This window comes from Salmo salar, chromosome ssa20, assembly GCF_905237065.1.
Source record: "Salmo salar chromosome ssa20, Ssal_v3.1, whole genome shotgun sequence".
In the NCBI taxonomy this organism is placed as follows: domain Eukaryota; kingdom Metazoa; phylum Chordata; class Actinopteri; order Salmoniformes; family Salmonidae; genus Salmo; species Salmo salar.
In genome coordinates this window covers 27527574-27547293 of record NC_059461.1, presented here as the reverse complement: position 1 = coordinate 27547293, position 19720 = coordinate 27527574, and the positions used below count along the sequence as shown (strand labels likewise).

The 19720-nt window shown below is 46.0% G+C and overlaps 1 protein-coding gene across 2 annotated transcripts in view; it reads right to left on the bottom strand.

Moving 5' to 3' along the window:
• LOC106580355 (membrane-associated phosphatidylinositol transfer protein 2) overlaps positions 1-19720 on the bottom strand; it is an 85320-nt gene that overhangs the window by 13539 nt on the left and 52061 nt on the right. For both annotated transcript variants that reach the window (XM_014161300.2, XM_014161302.2), the window contains exons 4-13: positions 18121-18242; positions 13539-13772; positions 12941-13282; positions 12003-12098; positions 4560-4664; positions 4368-4432; positions 1965-2209; positions 1652-1841; positions 605-724; positions 134-348 (exon numbers count right to left, since the gene is read on the bottom strand). In XM_014161300.2, coding sequence (XP_014016775.2) covers positions 134-348; positions 605-724; positions 1652-1841; positions 1965-2209; positions 4368-4432; positions 4560-4664; positions 12003-12098; positions 12941-13282; positions 13539-13772; positions 18121-18242 — 1734 coding nt within the window. The remainder of the gene's footprint in view (positions 1-133; positions 349-604; positions 725-1651; positions 1842-1964; positions 2210-4367; positions 4433-4559; positions 4665-12002; positions 12099-12940; positions 13283-13538; positions 13773-18120; positions 18243-19720) is intronic.

Sequence of the window (19720 nt, the reverse complement as noted above, 5' to 3'; positions counted from 1 at the left end):
AAACGATTATAGCAACCCATGACTCTACAATATCACATGCATAGCCATATACCCTTCTCAGTACAGTAACAATATTAACCATCAGCTACATCAATGATGTCATGTAACTGTAGTAATGTAACCCCTGTCACACCTAGTCAGGAAGGCCTGGTGGTGGTTGATGGTGTCCAACTCGTATGTGGAGGAGTCGCTCGTTTTGCGGGGCAGCTGTCTCTTGGGGTCATCTGGTCCTCCTGAGCGGGGGATGTCAACGTTGCTGCGGCTCAGGTGGCGGCTGCTCTCCAGGGTGGGAGAGGCAGAGCCATACCCACTGTTGATGATGATCCCTGGAGAGAGGAGGTCCTGGTCCTGCAGGGAGGTATGAGAAGAAGGACAGAGGTTGGGGAATGTACAGTGAACCTGACCGATAAGCAAACGGCACCAGAACGAGGATGGGTGCTGGATAAGTGTCCTTTCTTAGAGGAGAAATGTGGTGGTGAAATAGTGGAGGGCTGTAACTTGTATTTAGGGTGAATAAGGGCTACTGGTTGAGTGTCTGGGATTTGGGGTAGGGGCAAAGCTTAGGAACAGGGAAAGTAGCTAAGCATTAAGGTTTGGGTCTTACCTGTACGCTGATAACACTACCCCTGCGGCTGCTGTTCTGGCTCTCACCAATAGTCTGGTTGCTGATACACAAGGCGTCAAACCCCAAGATCCCTCCCACGCAGTCCCCAATCAAGCACACCTACATAGAGGTCACAGGTCAATTTAATAAAACAGATCAGATCATTAGATATCAATCAAGCAGGATGCAGATAAGAGGGTCCAATCCCTTTTAAACTAATCAGATGTCATAACCACGTAATCAAACAAACCCGCCCGAGCAAACACACACACACACACACACACACACACACACACACACACACACACACACACACACACACACACACACACACACACACACACACACACACACACATACATACACACACACGTTTGGTCCTCACAAGGATAGTAAAACAAACAATTGATTCCCATTCAAAGTCATATTTTCCCTAACCCTTAACCCCTAACCCCAATTGTAACCGTAACCCTAAACCTAACCCCTATGCCTAAAATAGCTGTTTTGCTTGTAGGGACCAGCGAAATGTCCGAATTGTCCTTGTTTTACTATCCTTGAGTGGACTTCTGGTCCCCACAAGGATAGTAAAACCAAAAACACAAACAAACATACACACACACCTACACACAAATCTAAAGCTAGATGAAAATACATCCTGTATTGAATGAGCAATCTATTAAATTATGTGAGTTTCTGACAATTTGTTAGAAAAAGGCTTGAATTTATACAAAATTGAACCTGTGTCAAATATTGAATGCTAGCTTAATTTTGGTTATCTAAAAGAACATTGAGTAACAGAAAACACCCACACCCACATAATTCAGAAACAGAAAACACACATAATTCATTGGTGCTAAACGGCTTCAACACTGATGTTCTTCACAAGAAATCAAGTGTATCTCCTCCTTGACTAGGGAACATGCTCTTGAATCTTAGTATTTGGACTGAAGATATTATGTTCTGCCATTTGAGAGTTCCAAATAAAGAGCAGCCCATGCCCACACCTGGAACAATGGAGAGGCTGACAGGCCAGTGGTAGCACCTCACCTGGCCAGAGAAGGTTGTCCCATCCAGGGACCTGATAAAGTCGTTATACACCTGGTTGGCTCTCATGATGACGGTGGCCACAGCCTCCTGGTACTGGGGGGCGGAGGTGGCCAGGAGAGGCAGGGCAGCCAGGGGGATGTGGTCCTGACTGCTTGACAGACAGCTCTCATCATAGCTGTACGGGCTCAGACTGAAGCCAGGGACAGACACACACAGGGGAAAGCTTCGTAATAGTAGTAGTAGTGTGTGTACTGTAGTTATGTACACATTACAATATCTATGGTCGTGTAGTGTGTGTGTGCGTGTCCCTCACTTGGACACCAAGGAGAAGGCCTCAGCACAGATGGCAGGGCAGGGCACCAGGCGGATGGCGATTCGTCCCAGCGCGGTGGGATAGTGCACGCGCATCACTGTGTCAAAGGCAGTGCTGATGGTGTTGACATCGCCCTGCTTACTGGTCTGGTCCCCTCCTCCTGTGTCCAGGATGTTGCCTCCATGTAGCACCAGGATCAGCACGTGGATCTTAGAAGGCTGCAGACACTGCTGAGAGGAGAGGTCCTATTATGGGGAGAGGAAAGGAGGGGGAATTGCAGGATGAGGGACATTAGAGAGATCTGTTAAACTCAAGGGAAATGAAGCCATTCACCCATAGAACCATGCTTCTGGCTTGGCTGCTAATGATTCATGACCACTGACAATATGCTTCATGACTTACTCACAAAACTAGCCACCCGAGCAACGGCCTGTTCACCCTGCTACCATATAGAAGGCGGAGACAGTACAGGTGCATCAAAGCTGGGACCGAGTGACTGAAAAACAGCTTCTATCTCCAGGACATCAGACTGTTAAACAGTCACCACTAGCTGGCTGTTACTAGCCGGCTACCAGCCGGTACTCAAACCTGCACCTAGAGACTGTTGCCCTATGTACATAGTCATTGAATAATGGTCACTTTAATAATGTTTACATACTGTTTTACCTACTTCCTATGTATATACTATATTCTAGTCAAGGCCTATCCTATATAACTACTGCTGTACACACTTTTTCTATTCATATACTGTCCATAATGTCTGTACACACCATCATACTCATATATATTTATATTCTTCGATTCTAATATTTCTATATTAATTTCTTTATTTTTATTTTGCCGATTTGCATTTTGTTTTGTATCGTTAGGTATTACTCCACTGTTGGACCTAGGAACATAAGCATTTCGCTGCACCCGCGATAACCCCCGTTTTCCTGGTTTAATATGTGGGCTCTCGGTGTGGGGAAGAGAAGGTATGAGGCACTCTGGAAAATGTTGGGTTTATGACAGCATATTTTTAACTCACCCCCTTTTGTCCACAGAACAGCCTCAATTCGTTGGGGCATGGACTCTACAAGGTGTTGAAAGCGTTCCATAGGAATGCTGGCCCATGTTGACTCCAATGCTTCTCACAGTTGTGTCAAGTTGGCTGGATGTCCTTTGGGTGGTGGACCATTCTTGATACACACGGGAAACTGTTGAGTGTGAAAAACCCAGCAGCGTTGCAGTTCTTGACACACTCAACCTGATGCGCCTGGCACCTACCACCATACCCTGTTCAAAGGCACTTAAATCTTTTGTGTTGCCCATTCACCCTCTGAATGGCACACATACACAATCCATGTCTCAATTGTCTCAAGTCTTAAAAATCCTTATTTAACCTGTCTCCTCCCCTTCATCTACACTGATTGAAGTGGATTTAACAAGTGACATCAATAAGGGATCAAAGCTTTCACCTGGAAACCCCTGGTCAGTCTATGTCATGGAAATAGTGTTCTTAATGTTTTGTACACTCAGTGTATACTGATACATCTCATTGTGTGTTCAGTGTGCACTTCCACTTCCTTCAGACATGAATCACAGGAAGTCTATATGTGATGTCACCCTTCTGGTAACGTAATATTGATAGTAAAGCAATAGTAATGTGGCAGCACAACAGCATGCCCGTCCAGCTTTCATCTGCACACTCAGACAGCATTAGAGCATCATTAAGAGACACTGGACCAACCAACACCCCAGCTGGTCACTCTGCAAACGCTTCCAACTTTAGCCAACCACAACAACACAAGCCAAGGGTAAAGACACATTTGTATACAAATACAAAACCACACTCACATAAAAAGGGAAAACATAATGTGCAGTTTTGCCATTTTTTACAGATTTGTTGAATCCAAAACTCACATTCTTCACAAAGGCTGTACACTGTAAACTCCACGGCAAGACTACAGTACAGAGGACATTTCACAAGGGATAGAGAAGGGGTAGGCTGGGGGCTGGGTCAGGGCGATTAGTACTGGGTCTGTTCGGGTCTCTATGGATCTACTCTGGCCCATAATGCAATGGGACAGGAAGTTTACTTACTGACTGGTGCTTTGTTATGGTGATGGTGGGAATGGCAGAGCTATTGGCTTGGTTGCTAACAGAGCCACGCATCTGAACACAAGAGGACAGAGAGGCTGGAGTGGACCCCTCTCTGACTTTCACAACTAAAGCCCTAAGCAGAGTATTACACATCAACGCCTACTGTTAAGCTAGAACACTTTAGTGACTGGGATTGAAGTTTCCTTTTAGCTTATTCCTCCTGTATGTTCAATGTTGACATTTTGTCAGAATATAGCTGTCATGGTGTTGTTGGTATACCAATGTTCGGTTGGAAAGCCATTCACCCTCACAGGTACCTACCTCATCTAGTCTCTCGTCACCGACCTCCCTTTCATAGTCCCCTGCCATGTCCTTGTATAGCTCTCCTGCAGAAACATCCACAGACACACTTTACCATTGAGAATCAGAGTAATATAATACTGTCAGTAAAAGGAAACTTTGACACAAACTACATCTCCTATCATACAACACACACAGCGTTCCTCTCCATACCAGGGGTGTCTTCTGCATCAGCCGACTCAATCTTGTCCATGAGTTCGTTAGAGTTCCACTTGGCAATCTCCTTGGGAAAGACCTCTTCATCACCTGACAAGTTCTCTGTGGGGGAGAAGGGACAGACGTGATTTTTACAAAAATGGAATTATCAAGCATAACACCTGCTAAGTCAATGTGCCACTATCTCATCTTCAGTATATAACACCAAACGTTTTAGACATTTCTATGTTCACAAATGTGAAAGGGTCTTCCATGTACTGTCTGAGTACAGCTAGAGAAACATACACCCTAATCCCTACCATATTACATTATGTGGCCATGTGACCACTCCTTTAAGATAAATAAATATGAATACTGATTAATAAAAGTAATTGCCACCCTGCATGTTCCTCTGAAAACCCAGTGGTTTTGCAATAGCATAGCCTGCTCAATTGAATCAACAAGCCACTGGGACACTGGGATCCTTCTGGGAAATCACATTACACATACTGTAGTCTAAGCAGGTCTGCTTTATCAAAACGTCACCACTCATAAAAGTCCATAAAAATGTTTACTGGTCCTCGGTTGCACAGATCAGGGAGAAGCTCAGACCAGTTAAAGGAGCTGAGCAGTAGAAAAGCTTTTACATGAGCATTTATCTGAGTTCAATCAAACACTGATCAGAATGATGCTACAAAACAGTAGCATTCATGCGTGACATTGGTTTAATCATGTCATCATGAACTAACATGAAATGTCATGAATGGATACAGTGTAAGTACAGTACCAGTCAAAAGTTTGGATGCATTCTTGGCATTCTCTCAACCAGCTTCATGAGGAATGCTTTTCCAACAGTCTTGAAAGAGTTCCCACATATGCTGAGCACTTGTTGGCTGCTTTTCCTTCACTCTGTGATTTCCAATTCACCCCAAACCATCTCAATTGGGTTGAGATCTGGTGATTGTGGAGGCCAGGTCATCTGATGCAGCACTCCAATCTCCTTCTTGGAAAAATAGCCCTTACATAGCCTGAAGGTGTGTTTTGGGTCATTGTCCTGTTGAAAAACAAATGATGGTCCCACTAAGCGCAAACCAGATGGGATGGCGTATCGCTGCAGAATGCTTTGGTATCCATGCTGATCAAGTCTGCCTTGAATTCTAAATAAATCACAGACAGTGTCACCAGCAAAGCACCCCCACACCATCACACCTCCTCCTCCATGCTTCACGGTGGGAACCATACATGCAGAGATCATCCGTTCACCTATTCTACGTCTCACAAAGACACGGCGGTTGGAACCAAAAATCTCAAATTTGGACTCATCAGACCAAAGGACAGATTTCCACTGGTCTAATGTCCATTGCTCGTATTTCTTGGCCCAAGCAACTCTCTTCTCTCTCTCTCCTTGAATTAATTCATTTTTTACATAGTAGTGGTTTCCTTGCAGCATGTCGACCATGAAGGCCTGATTCACGCAGTCTCCTCTGAACAGTTGATGTTGAGATGTGTTTGTTACTTGAACTCTGTGAAGCATTTATTTGGGCTGCAATCTGAGGTGCAGTTAACTCTTCCTTTCCTGTGGTGGTCTTCATGAGAGCCAGTTTCATCATAGTGCTTGATGGTTTTTGCGACAGCTCTTGAAGAAACTTTCAAAGTTCTTGAAATGTTCCGGATTGACTGACCTTCATGTCTTGAAGTAATGATGGACTGTCGTTTCTCTTTGCGAATTTGAGCTGTTCTTGCCATAATATGGACTTGGTCTTCTATCAAGTAGGGCTATCTTCTGTATACCCCCCTACCTTGTCACAACACATTTGATTGGCTCAAACGCATTAAGAAGGAAAGAAATTCCACAAATGAACTTTTAACAAGGCACATCTGTTAATTGAAATGCATTCCAGGTGACTGACTACCTCATGAAGCTGGTTGAGAGAATGCCAAGAGTGTGAAAAGCTGTCATCAAGGCAAAGGGTGGCTACTTTGAAGAATCTCAAATATAAAATATATTTTGATTTGTTTAAAAAAAAATTGGTTACTACGTGATTCCATATGAGTTATTTCATCGTTTTGATGTCTTCACTATTATTCTACAATCTAGAAAATAGTAAAAATAAAGATAAACCCTTGAATGAGTAAATGTGTCCAAACTTTTGACTGGTTCTGTACTGGCACTATGATTATAGATGAAATGTTATGGCTATATACACTGTGTACAAAACATGAAGAACAGCTCTTTCCATGACATAGACTACCAGGTGAACGCTATGATCCCTTATTGATGTCACTTGTTAAATCCACTTCAATCAGTATAACTGACTGAGGAGACAGGTTAAGGAAGGATTTTTAAGCCTTGAGACAATTGAGACATGGATTTGTGTATGTGTGCCATTCAGAGGGTAAATATTTAAGTGCCTTTGGACAGGGTACAGTAGTAGGTGCAGGCACATCAGTTTGTGTCAAGAACTGCAACGCTGCTGGGTCTTTCACGCTCAACAGTTTCCCGTGTGTATCAAGGATGGTCCAACACCCAAAGGACATCCAGCCAACCTGATACTACTGTGGGAAGCATTGGAGTCAACATGGGCCAGAATCCCAATGGAACGCTTTTGACTCCATGCCCGATAAATTGAAGCTGTTCTGTGGGCAAAAGGGGGGTGCAACTCAATATTAGGTAGGTGTTCCTAATGTTTCGTACACTCAGTGTTTATGCCTACTATATGACTTGACATTGTACTACATATGCCTGTATGTATGCTTTTGTCATCCTTGTAATCTCTATGATCGCATCACCATCTGATCATGGTCATCTTAATGAATGGCCCAAACAGAGACAGGGTGGAGGCATGGGTGTTCTCAACTCTTATGATATACTACAGTACTCACAAGGAAAATGTAAAGATTCAGTGGAGCCAATATCAGTGCTCAGTGCTTACTGTCTTATTACATTACAACCCCACAAGACACCTGCTCTAGAAATTGTTGCTCATACTAGAAATCCTTCCTCATATGGCAAAGTTGGCTCAGTTCATTCTTAAGGAATTAACTCATGAAGCGACTGAGTAGCTTGTTATAAAAGAAGAGTTATAATGAAGTATTGTTCATTGTGTTTCAGCATTTAGTTTCCACATTGTAATTGATTTAAATTAACTAATCAGGTGTCCAATGAGAAGTTGAAGAATCCCGATAGCCACATACTGGGGTATGCATGATGTATAAACCACTGTATGATGCTTAGTGAAAAACAGATGAATCCATGTATGAAGCAACAATTTATCATCTCATTGTGAACATAAATAATGTCACAAACACCAAAAGCATACAGCTACAGTGCCTGCAAAAGTATTCACCCCCTTGACGTTTTTCCTATTTTGTTGCATTACAACCTGTAATTTAAATGGATTTTTATTTGGATTTCATGTAATGGACATACACAAAATAGTCCAAATTGGTGAAGTGAAATGAAAAAATGTACTTCTTACAAAAAATTCGGAAAAATTAAAAATGTTAAAGTGGTGCGTGCATATGTATTCACCCCCTTTGCTATGAAGCCCCTAAATAAGATCTGGCGCAACCAATTACCTTCAGAAGTTACATAATTAATTAAATAAGGTCCACCTGTGTGCAATCTGTCACATGATCTCAGTATATATACACCTGTTCTGAAAGGCCCCAGAGTCTGCAACACCACTAAGCAAGGGGCACCACCAAGCAAGCAGCAATATGAAGACTAGAGGTCGACCGATTAATCGGAATGGCCGATTAATTGGGGCCGATTTCAATTTTTCATAACAATGGTAATCGGTATTTTTGGCCACCAATTTGCCAATTTTTTTTTTATATATACATTTTTTTTTTCACCTTAATTTAACTAGGCAAGTCAGATTAAGAACACATTCTTATTTTCAATGACGGCCTAGGAACAGGGGTTAATTGCCTTGTTCAGGGGGGATTCGTTTTTGCAACCTTCCAGTTACTAGTCCAACGCTCTAACCACCTGCCTTACATTGCACTCCACGAGGAGCCTGCATGGCAGGCTGACTACCTGTTACGCGAGGGCAGCAAGAAGCCAAGGTAAGTTGCTAGCTAGCATTAAACTTATCTTATAAAAAACGATCAATCTTAACATAATCACTAGTTAAACTAGTAATATCATCAACCGTGTGTAGTTATCTAACGTGTCCTGCGTTGCATAGAATCGATGTGGTGCCTGTTAATTTCTCATCGAATCACAGCCTACTTCGACAAACGGGTGATGGTTTAACAAGCACATTTGCGAAAAAAAAGCACTGTCGTTGCACCAATGTATCTAACCATAAACATCAATGCCTTTCTTTAAAATCAATACACAAGTATATATTTTTAAACCTGCATATTTAGTTAATATTGCCTGCTAACATGAATTTGTGTCACTTCTCTAGTGTTCCGTGCAAGCAGTCAGGGTATATGCAGCAGTTTGGGCCGCCTGGCTCATTGCGGACTGTGTGAAGTCCATTTATTCCTAACAAAGGCCGTAATTAATTTGCCAGAATTGTACCTAATTATAACATAACATTGAAGGTTGTGCAATGTAACAGGAATATTTAGACTTAGGGATGCCACCCGTTAGATAAAATACGGAACGGTTCCGTATTTCACTGAAATAATAAACGTTTCGTTTTCGAAATGATAGTTTCCGGATTCGACCATATTAATGACCAAAGGCTCGTATTTCTGTGTGTTATTATGTTATAATTAAGTCTATGATTTGATATTCGATAGAGCAGTCTGACTGAGCGATGGTAGGCAGCAGCAGGCTCGTAAGCATTCATTCAAACAGCACCTCCGTGCGTTTTGCCAGCAGCTCCTCGCAATTCTTCAAGCATTGCACTGTTTATGACTTCAAGCCTATCAACTCCCAAGATTAGGCTGGTGTAACCGATGTGAAATTGCTAGCTAGTTAGCGGGTGTGCGCTAATAGCATTTGAAACGTCACTCGCTCTGAGACTTGGAGTAGTTGTTACCCTTGCTCTACATGGGTAACACTGCTTCGAGGGTGGCTGTTGTCGATGTGTTCCTGGTTCGAGCCCAGGTAGGAGCGAGGAGAGGGACGGAAGCTATACTGTTACACTGGCAATACTAAAGTGCCTATAAGAACATCCAATAGTCAAAGGTATATGAAATACAAATCGTATAGAGAGAAATAGTCCAATAATTCCTATAATAACTACAACCTAAAACTTCTTACTTGGGAATATCGAAGACTCATGTTAAAAGGTACCACCAGCTTTCATATGTTCTCATGTTCTGAGCAAGTAACTTAAACATTAGCTTTTTTACATGGCACATATTGCACTTTTACTTTCTTCTCCAACACTTTGTTTTTGCATTATTTAAACCAAATTGAACATGTTTCATTATTTATTTGAGGCAAAATTGATAGTATTTATGTATTATATTAAGTTAAAATAAGTGTTCATTCAGTATTGTTGTAATTGTCATTATTACAAATAAATAAAAAAGCATGTAAAAATTGGTGGATTAATCGGTATCGGCTTTTTTTGGTCCTCCAATAATCGGTATCGGCGGTGAAAAATCATACTCGGTCGAGCTCTAATGAAGACCAAGGAGCTCTCCAAACAGGTCAGGGACAAAGTTGTGGAGAAGTACAGATCAGGGTTGGTTATAAAAAAACATCAGAAACTTTGAACATCTCACGAAGCACCATTAAATCCATTATCATAAAATGGAAAGAATATGGCACCACAACAAACCTGCCAAGAGAGGGCCACCCACCAAAACTCACGGACCAGGCAAGGAGGGCATTAATCAGAGAGGCAACAAAGAAACCAAAGATAACCCTGAAGTAGCTGAAAAGCTCCACAGCGGAGATTGGACTATCTGTCCATATGACCACTTTAAGCCGTACACTCTACCGAGCTGGGCTTTACAGAAGAGTGGGCAGAAAAAAATAAGCAAACATGTTTGGTGTTTGTCAAAAGGCATGTGGGAGACTCCTCAAACATATGGAAGAAGGAACTCTGGTCAGATGAGACTAAAATTGCTTCTTGTCCATCAAGGAAAACGCTATGTCTGGCGCAAACCCAACACCTCTCATCACCCCGAGGGCATCATCCCCACAGTGAAGCATGGTGGTAGCAGCATCATGCTGTGGGGATGTTTTTCCATCGGCAGGTACTGGAAAACTGGTCAGAATTGAAGGAATGATGGATGGCGCTAAATACAGGGAAATTCTTGAGGGAAACCTGTTTCAGTCTTCCAGAGATTTGAGACGGAGGTTCACCTTCCAGCAGGAGTATGACCCTAAGCATACTGCTAAAGCAACACTCAAGTGGTTTAAGATGAAACATTTAAATGTCTTAGAATGGCCTAGTCAAAGCCCAGACCTCAATCCAATTGAGAATCTGTGGTATGACTTAAAGATTGCTGTACATCAGCAGAACCCATCCAACTTGAAGGAGCTGGAGCAGTTTTGCCTTGAAGAATGGGCAAAAATCCCAGTGGCTAGATGTGCCAAGCTTATAGAGACATATCCCAAGAGACTTGCAGCTGTAATTGCTGCAAAAGGATTCTCTACAAAGTATTGACTCTGGGGGGGTGAATAGTTATGCACGCTCAAGTTTTCAATTTTTTTGGTCTTATTTCTTTTTTGTTTCACAATAAAAAATATTTTGCATCTTCAAAGTGGTAGGCATGTTGTGTAAATCAAATGATACAAACCCCCCAAAAATCCATTTTAATTCCAGGTTGTAAGCCAACAAAATAGGAAAAATGCCAAGGGGGTGAATACCTTCGCAAGCAACTGTATATATATATTTGAACATGCAGCTAAATGCAAATGCAGTTAATTCATGACATATCATGAACAGTTTCATCATTTAGATAGAAATGACAACCAAATAGCATAGAAATAAATAGATAAAAAGAAAACATGCAATACTTTATTATTCTTATTTAATGACCTGTTATTCATTCTTCTTAATTCATTATGTCATATAGAACAACTAAGTTAACCATGCTTCCAAAAACATACCCCTACACACAGTAGAACATAATTTTATGGATTGACTTGATGGGATGATTGACTCGCCACAGGGAATGTGTGTGCGCGCGTGTGTGTGTGAGGGCAGGGTGAAATAGTTTTGGCAATGGGGAACAGGTGAAGGTAGAGAGAGGGTGATGATTTCAGCACTTCTTCAAGACAAGCCAACCCGTGTTGAGTCATCTCCTGGGCTCACCCAACAGATGAACAACCGTGTGTCGAGCTACACCCACCTATTTCAACCTCAGGCCTAAAGCATGCTGGGTATTTGGGTAGCTTAAGAACTGATCTGTGTTGAAGAGACATGTAGAGTCAGAAGAGGAAGCACCAGGAGGGTTATAGGAAAGGGAACACACTACTAGTATTGTCTACTCTAACCTACTCTAGGCTTTAAGATTACTTTATCAAAATGGTGGATTTACCATGAGCATCAAAGAACTCCTCCTCTGAGCTGTCCTCGGAGTCTCGTGCAATGCTTTGCATCCTCCATTCAGAGAGGCTGTGGTGTGACGGGCTCGCTGAAACACACAAATAGGGGAGGGAAACAAACAGTACCACTGTTATTTTAAGACCCAACTGAATCATATTCTTACTGACATATGCTCAAACTGACACACACACAGTGTTATATAAACACTCAATAGTGTCTGTAATGCTTGACTTGATCACAGACGGATTGCTCAGTGGTCAGGAGGGGGTGTGAAGAGTGGAGTACAATGTAACACATAAACCACAAACACACTGACAGCCAGTTAGCACACAGAAAAAAAGAGCCTGGACTAAAAGTAGGACTGTCCATCATATATCTTTGTTGTTTGCCTCCAATATGATCACTGAGGAGGAGTGGGGAGGGGAGGGGGTCTCTTTGAAACCCTGGCTGGCACATGCTGGATGCTCATGGGCTGGGAAGCACAGCTGTGCCTGTCAGCCCATAGACGGGAGCCGCAGGGGTGGAGCGGAGGGTCAGTGTGTAGAGCGTCAGCCTCCTCTAGCCTGTGATGTCAATACTGCCGCTATAAATAGCCCAGGAGAGCTCTGGAGAGGGGGGTAATACCGGGTGAAATGAGTCTGGCTGGTGGAGAGAGAGAGAGGGTCCAGGTGGCAGGCAGGATTCTGACTGCTGCTTAGAGGTGGGGATGGGGACAGGGGTTGTACTGTCTGAAATAGTTTTTTTTTAAGCAGGTGCAAAAGATCTGGATAAAGCTGTGACAGTGGTACTGAAGCTACAGCACCTAGATACATACTCACTAACACATGATGTCTGTACACCACCTGCTTGTAAAATTAAATTTTGGAAAATTAATTGTCAACAGTTCAATACCTCCACACAGATACGGACGATTGAGCTCAAACATCTCACCTCCTCTCTTGGATGAGCGGGAGGATCTGGAGGAGGTGGACCACTGCTTGGTGAGCCCTGCTCGTTTTGTTTGGAGAGTGTCTCCCCTGCCCCCTGCACTGACAACCTCTTCAGCTTCTAAAGAGTTGATGGTATCCTTGACCTCGTGATTCCTGTCTGGGGATGAAACAGCTCCATTGGCCTCGGTGGCCTCCTCTGCCTGGCTGAAATGGGCCATCTTCTGGGCCAGGGCCAACTGGGTCTCCAGCTCCAGCTGCCTGATGTCCTCGATGGTCAGGCCGTACCACTCGTCCTGCCAGCACCAGGCCTGCCGGTGGGCCCGCACCATCACCTTCCTCAGCCCTGGGAAAGGGGAGGGAGAGAGTTTGGACAGACAGCACTAGAAAACATCAGGGCATTCCATCAGGCCGCCACCTCTAACATCTTGACACGATGTCAGCTGACATTTACTAGCTAAACTAGTCAGCAGGAGCATGCCTGTAGTATGGAAACACTACTGCTCCTTGGACCAAGCACTCATATAGCCCGCACCGGGCAGGGATATATTAAGGTATTGTTCAAACTACTCTTCCAACGCCTCATCCCATCTCATACGCACCTACATCATGGATGAAGCGTTCAATCTTGGACTGCATGCCCCAGTAGCGGAACTCCACCTTGCACAGTTTGTAAGCACACATGATGGGCGTCTTCCCCGGGTTGTTGTTGTACTCCTCGATCCAGTCCTCCTGCAGAGGCCCTCTCTTGGTCTTGTCTGACCTGTAGATCCGAGGGTCCTCCTCTTGCAAGTACTCATGTGGAGTGATGGGATCTTTGACAATGTCAATGGGGTCTGCAAGAGAGAGTCTGACTTCAACATGTGCTACAAATAACATTTACAATGCCTTCAGAAAGTATTCACATCTGTCAAACCAGCCTTTGCTTTGGCTCCCCCTCCTGTCCAGCTCAGGCGTTCGGCATCGCAGGCTTTCTAGTTCCTGCTGAACCGACTGCTGGCAAACGCCCTTCACTCATCAACCCCGGACTTATCTCGTCATCATTACACACACCTGGTTCCAATTCCCACTCTATCACTGTATATATACTCCCTCTGTCATTTGTCTTTGTCGGCCATTGTAAATGTTACTTGTTTTCCTGAGAGGAATCTCTACTACTATTTCCTGAGTACTTTTTATTTTGCACTTTGGGTTCGCCCTGTGCCTTTTTGTTTATGAAGATATCTTTTGAGCACAACAGCGTTTGGGTTTTGTCCCGCTTTGATCTATGGTGCTTAAATAAATTCAGTAGTTCTAAACTGTGACTGCCTCCTGCCTACTCTTCTCTACACCAGTGACAGAATGACCGACCCAAGAAAACAGGAAGCAGCAGGACATCCCGACCTCTCTGCTGTAGGAGTGAAGCTCCACCACCACGGCTCGTGCCTGGAGCGCATTGGGACTGCCATGGACGAGGTGCACCGGGCCGTACGCCAACTGCAGGCTACACCACCACCTTCCCAGCTCCCTGCGGTCGTTCACTCCACTCCACCCCACCACCATCTACATCACCCGGTCCAATCAGCAACGTCCACCTGCCCCTCCCGGAGCAGTTTTACGGAACCCCAGCTCATTGTAGGGGGTTTCTCCTGCAGTGTGACCTCCACCTGGCCCGTCATGCCGTGATGGCCTCAGAGGGACAAGGTGGCCTTGGTGATCTCGGTGTTGACAGGCCGGGCTCTGGAGTGGGCGCTTGCCGTCTGGGAGAGGGACGGACCAGAAGTGCAGTCCTATGAGCACTTCACCCAACTCTTCCGTGCCGTCTTCGACCACCCTACAGAGGGCCGAGAGGGAGGTGATCATCTCCTCAGTCTACACCAGGGGTCCAGGACAGCGTTGGCGTACGCTCTGGATTTACGGACGGTGGCAGCGGCCACTGGCTGGAACGTCTAGGCCATGTTGATGGTTTTCCGCAGCGGGCTACAGGCGGACGTCCAGACCAAGCTGGCCTGTCGCGATAAGGACCTCACGCTGGACCAGCTCATCGCCATGGCCATCCGCCTGGATAATCTCCTGCGTGCCCGTCGTCGCCCATCCCGGGGGTTCGGGTCTCTCCCAGGAACCTCGAGCGAGACTGAGCCAATGGAGGTGGGCACGATGCACCTTCCCCCTGAGGAACATCAACACCGCCATCAACGGTGTCTCAGATCCTACTGCAGGGAGTCGGACCACCCCTGGAGGCCAGCAACACCTTCGCTGGCCTCGGACCACCCCTGTGGGGGCCAGCGAAGCCTTCCATGCGCTCAAGGAACGTTTTAACTAACGCACCTGTTCTGGGCTTCATCGTGGAGGTGGACGCCTCCGAGGTTGGAGTAGGAGCTGTTCTCTCCCAACGCTCTGGATCAGCGCCTAAACTCCATCCATGCACCTTTTACTCACGGAAGCAGTCTCCAGCAGAGCGGAATTATGACGTGGGGGATCGTGAGTTGTTGGCTGTCAAGAAGGCGCTGAAAGCATGGCGGCTCTGACTGGAGGGTGCTAAACACCCATTCCTTGTCTGGACGGACCACAGGAACTTGGAGTACATTCGAGCAGCAAAGAGGCTGAACCCGCATCAGGCCAGGTGGGTCCTATTCTTCGCCAGGTTTGACTTCACCCTCTACTACCGGCTGGGATCAAAGAACGTTAAGGCCGATGTGTTGTCCCGGGTGCATGACACAGAGGATCGGAGGGAGAAAGTGACACCCATTATTCCCCTGTCCCGCATTGAGCCCTCACCTGCCCACAACCGAGGGACCATCTCCTTGCCTGGGCACACACAACACCTGTGTCGGGGCAGCTGGGTATAGCCCGTACTATCGACTGTCTCTCTGCCAAGTACTGGTGGCCCATCTTGGCCTGGGACATCCGGATTTACGTCTCTTCCTGCTCCACCTGCGCACAGAGCAAGACACCTTCCCTGTGGCAAACTCCACCCGCTGCCGGTTTCACAACGACCCTGGTCCCATCTCTCCGTGGACTTTGTCACAGACCTCCCCCCCTTGGAGGGGCACACCACCATCTTGGTTGTTGTGGACCGGTTTTCCAAAGCCTGTCGTTTGATTCCTCTGACTGGTCTCCCTACGGCCCTGCAGACCGCGTAGGCTCTCTTCTCTCACATCTTCCGGCACTACGGGATCCCGGAAAACATGTCTGACCGTGGTCCTCAGTTCACCTCCCGTGTCTGGAAGGCCTTCATGGAACGACTGGGGGTCACGGTCAGCCTCACCTCTGGGTACCGTCCCCAATGAAATGGGCAGATGGAAAGGTTAAATCAGGAACTGGGTAGGTACCTTCGTAGTTAGTTTCTGCCTTGGGCAGAACACGCACAAAACTTCCTCTGTCACTACTCCACTAACCTCACACCCTTTCAGTGTGTTCTAGGCTATCAGACGGCCCTGGCACACAGGAACCGGAGTCAGATCGAGGCTCCTGTGGTGGACAATTGGACAATTGGCGCCAGGGAGGTATGGAACCCCGTGCACACCTGTCTCCAGCGCGTCATCCTCCGGCAGGCCGATCGTGACCGCAGTGTGGCCACGGTCTTTCACCCCGGTGACAGGGTCTGGCTTTCTACGAAGGACCTGCCCCTCCGCCTGCCCTGCTGAAAGCTGAGCCCACGGTTTGTGAGGCCATTCAAAGTCCTGAGGAGTGTCAAAGAGGTGACGTACAGATTACAGCTCCCCGACAATTACCGTATCTCACCCTCATTTCATAGAACTCTCCTCAGGCCGGAGGCAGCTGGTCCCGTGGCTAGTGCTGGACCCCACAACGCACCTCCCCCTCCCTTGGACGTTGAGGGGGCCCCGGTGTTCTCCATCCGCAGCCTGTTGGACTGACGGCGTCGTGGGGGGCTTCTCCAGTACCTGGTCGACTGGGAGGGGTACGGTCCTGAAGAGCGGTGCTGGGTTCCGGTGCGGGATGTCCTGGATCGTTCTCTCATTCGGGACTTCCACAGGCATCGTCCCAACCGACCCGCACCATGTCTCCGGGGTCATCCCAAAGGTTGGCGGCGCCCCAGCGGCTGGAGCAGCACCTCATCAGCCTTCGCTTTGGCTCCCCGTCCTGTCCAGCTCAGGCGTTCGGCATCGCCGGCCTTCTAGCTGCTGCCGAACATACTGCTGGCAATCGCCCTTCACTCATCAACCCCGGACTTGTCTCGTCATCATTACACACACCTGGTTCCAATCCCCACTCTATCACTGTATATATACACTCCCTCTGCCATTTGTCTTTGTCGGTCATTGTAAATGTTACTTGTTTCCCTGAGAGGAATCTCTCCTACTATTTCCTGAGTACTTTATATTTTGCATTTTGGGTTTGCCCTGTGCCTTTTTATTTATGAAGATATATTTTGAGTACAACAGCATTTGGTTTTCATCCCGCTTTGATCTATGGTGCTTAAATAAATTCATTTGTTTTTTTTCTTCTTCTTTTACCCCTTTTTCTCCCAATTTCGTGGTATCCAATTGGTAGTTACAGTCTTGTCTCATCGCTGCAACTCCCGTACCGACTCGGGAGAGGCGAAGGTCGAGAGCCGTGCATCCTCTGAAACACAACCCAACCAAGCCGCACTGCTTCTTATATAAAACACTAATACATCTTGATTACATAAGTATTCAGCCCCCTGAGTCAATACATGTTAGAATCCTGAACTTACTTAGGCTTGTGATAACAAAGGGTTTGAATACTTGACAAGACATTTCAGCTTATTTTTTTATTAATTTTGGAAAAATAAAATAACATTATTCAACTTTGACATTATGGGGTATTTTGTTTACGCCAGCAACACAAAAATCGCAATTTAATCCAATTTAAATTCAGACTGTAACACAACAAAATTTGGAAAAAACAGCTGCAGTGGAAGCAAACGGCCTACCAGTGGGCCTCTACTCTACTGGCTGCTGTGTGAGCCCAGGAGCTTCACTCTAACCTTGGTGGAGGTCATGCATCAGGAAGCCCTCAACAATAACCATGGCTATTCAAACAAGACCACTAACCTAGACCTGTCATTTTGACTTTACTGCTGCAGGTAGTTGAAAGTTGTCCATAGTGAGGAGAAATCATCACCATCATCTAACAGTGCTGTCAATTTGGACACTGTGGTCTGAGGCTCTATTGTCCTTCTAATATCTCACTATTTGTCCCATACTGGCACCAGCTTACCCAGAGTCCTTAGCCTCTTCTCGGCTGGGGACATGTTGAAGACGTCGGGCTGGTTTCCTGTGTCTGGCTTGTAGTACGTCTCAATGTCAATGGAGAACTTCTCAACAAAGGGACATGTATATCTGGAGGAGAGAGGAGAGCAAGCTGCGAGGCGTCAGTAATAAATAAGCACAATATGTTGACCTGGACACAGTATATCCCCACAGAAAAATACTTTGTATGGTAGAAACATTACATTTTAGTCATTTAGCAGACGCTCTTATCCAGAGCAACTTACAGGAGCAATTAGGGTTAAGTGCCTTGCTCAAGAGCACAGACAGATTTTTCACCTAGTCGTCTATGGGATTTGAACCAGCGACCTTTCACTTACTGGCCCAATGCTCTTAACCGCTATGCTACCTGCCGATGTCTCTGTTATTTAGTAGGTTGTGGGCTAAATGATGGGCAAGTCTAAAAAATGTCTACCTGGCAAGAGCTAACTACTGTTCGTCTTTGTTTCGGTCTGTCACTCTAGATCTTTCTCACCCTCACTCTCTGTCTCTGGCTCCAGGCGAGGTGGAGAGCTGTTAGCCCATCTGTCGTCTGCAGCAGAGCTGTCACTGCTTTGATGAATGTGTCAGCAGACGGCTCCAGTCTATCAATACCTTGACAGTGTTTTCAAGGGGCACTTCTCATTTCAGCAAGCCTCACGACTGCAGCTCTGCCCAGGTCCCAGACAGACAGACAAACAAACGCACCCTAAGTCTAGGAAGTCATCAACTCCTAACGATAGGCTGGCTAGCAGAGCTGCTGACTGGATGACTCCCCATGTCTTGGTTGGCACACTCTGCAGTGTTCTGATAACTGCTCTGGAATCTTTTAGCTTTGCTTGGCTCTTTACTTGGCTAAGTATTTTCCTGAAGGGGCAGATTGGATAAACAATCACTCCATTATGGATACGGTTTGATGTAGAGAACAACCCATCAGACAGCTCAAACTATGGGCATGGGTATAAGCTTAGGGTAAACGGTCTCACCAACTGTACTGTAGAGGCTGCTGTATAAGGGTGGTACTCCTGTGTGTGGGGGGGTGTAAGGGTGGTTCTCCTGTGTGGGGGGGTGTAAGGGTGGTATTCCTGTGTGTGGGGGGGTGTAAGGGTGGTATTCCTGTGTGTGGGGGTGTAAGGGTGGTATTCCTGTGTGTGGGGGTGTAAGGGTGGTATTCCTGTGTGTGGGGGGGTGTAATGGTGGTTCTCCTGTGTGTGGGGGGTGTAAGGGTGGTTCTCCTGTGTGAGGGGGGTGTAATGGTGGTTCTCCTGTGTGAGGGGGGTGTAATGGTGGTTCTCCTGTGTGTGTGTGGGTGTAGTGGTGGTACTCCTGTGTGTGGGGGGGGGTGTAATGGTGGTTCTCCTGTGTGAGGGGGGTGTAATGGTGGTTCTCCTGTGTGTGTGTGTGTGTGTGTGTGTGTGTGTGTGTGTGTGTGTGTGTGTGCTCCTGTGTGTGTGTGTAGTGGTTGTGTGTGTGTGTGTGTGTGGGTGTGTGTGATGGTGGTTCTCCTGTGTGTTGTGGGGGGGTGTAATGGTGGTTCTCCTGTGTGTGTGAGGGGGGGGTGTAATGGTGGT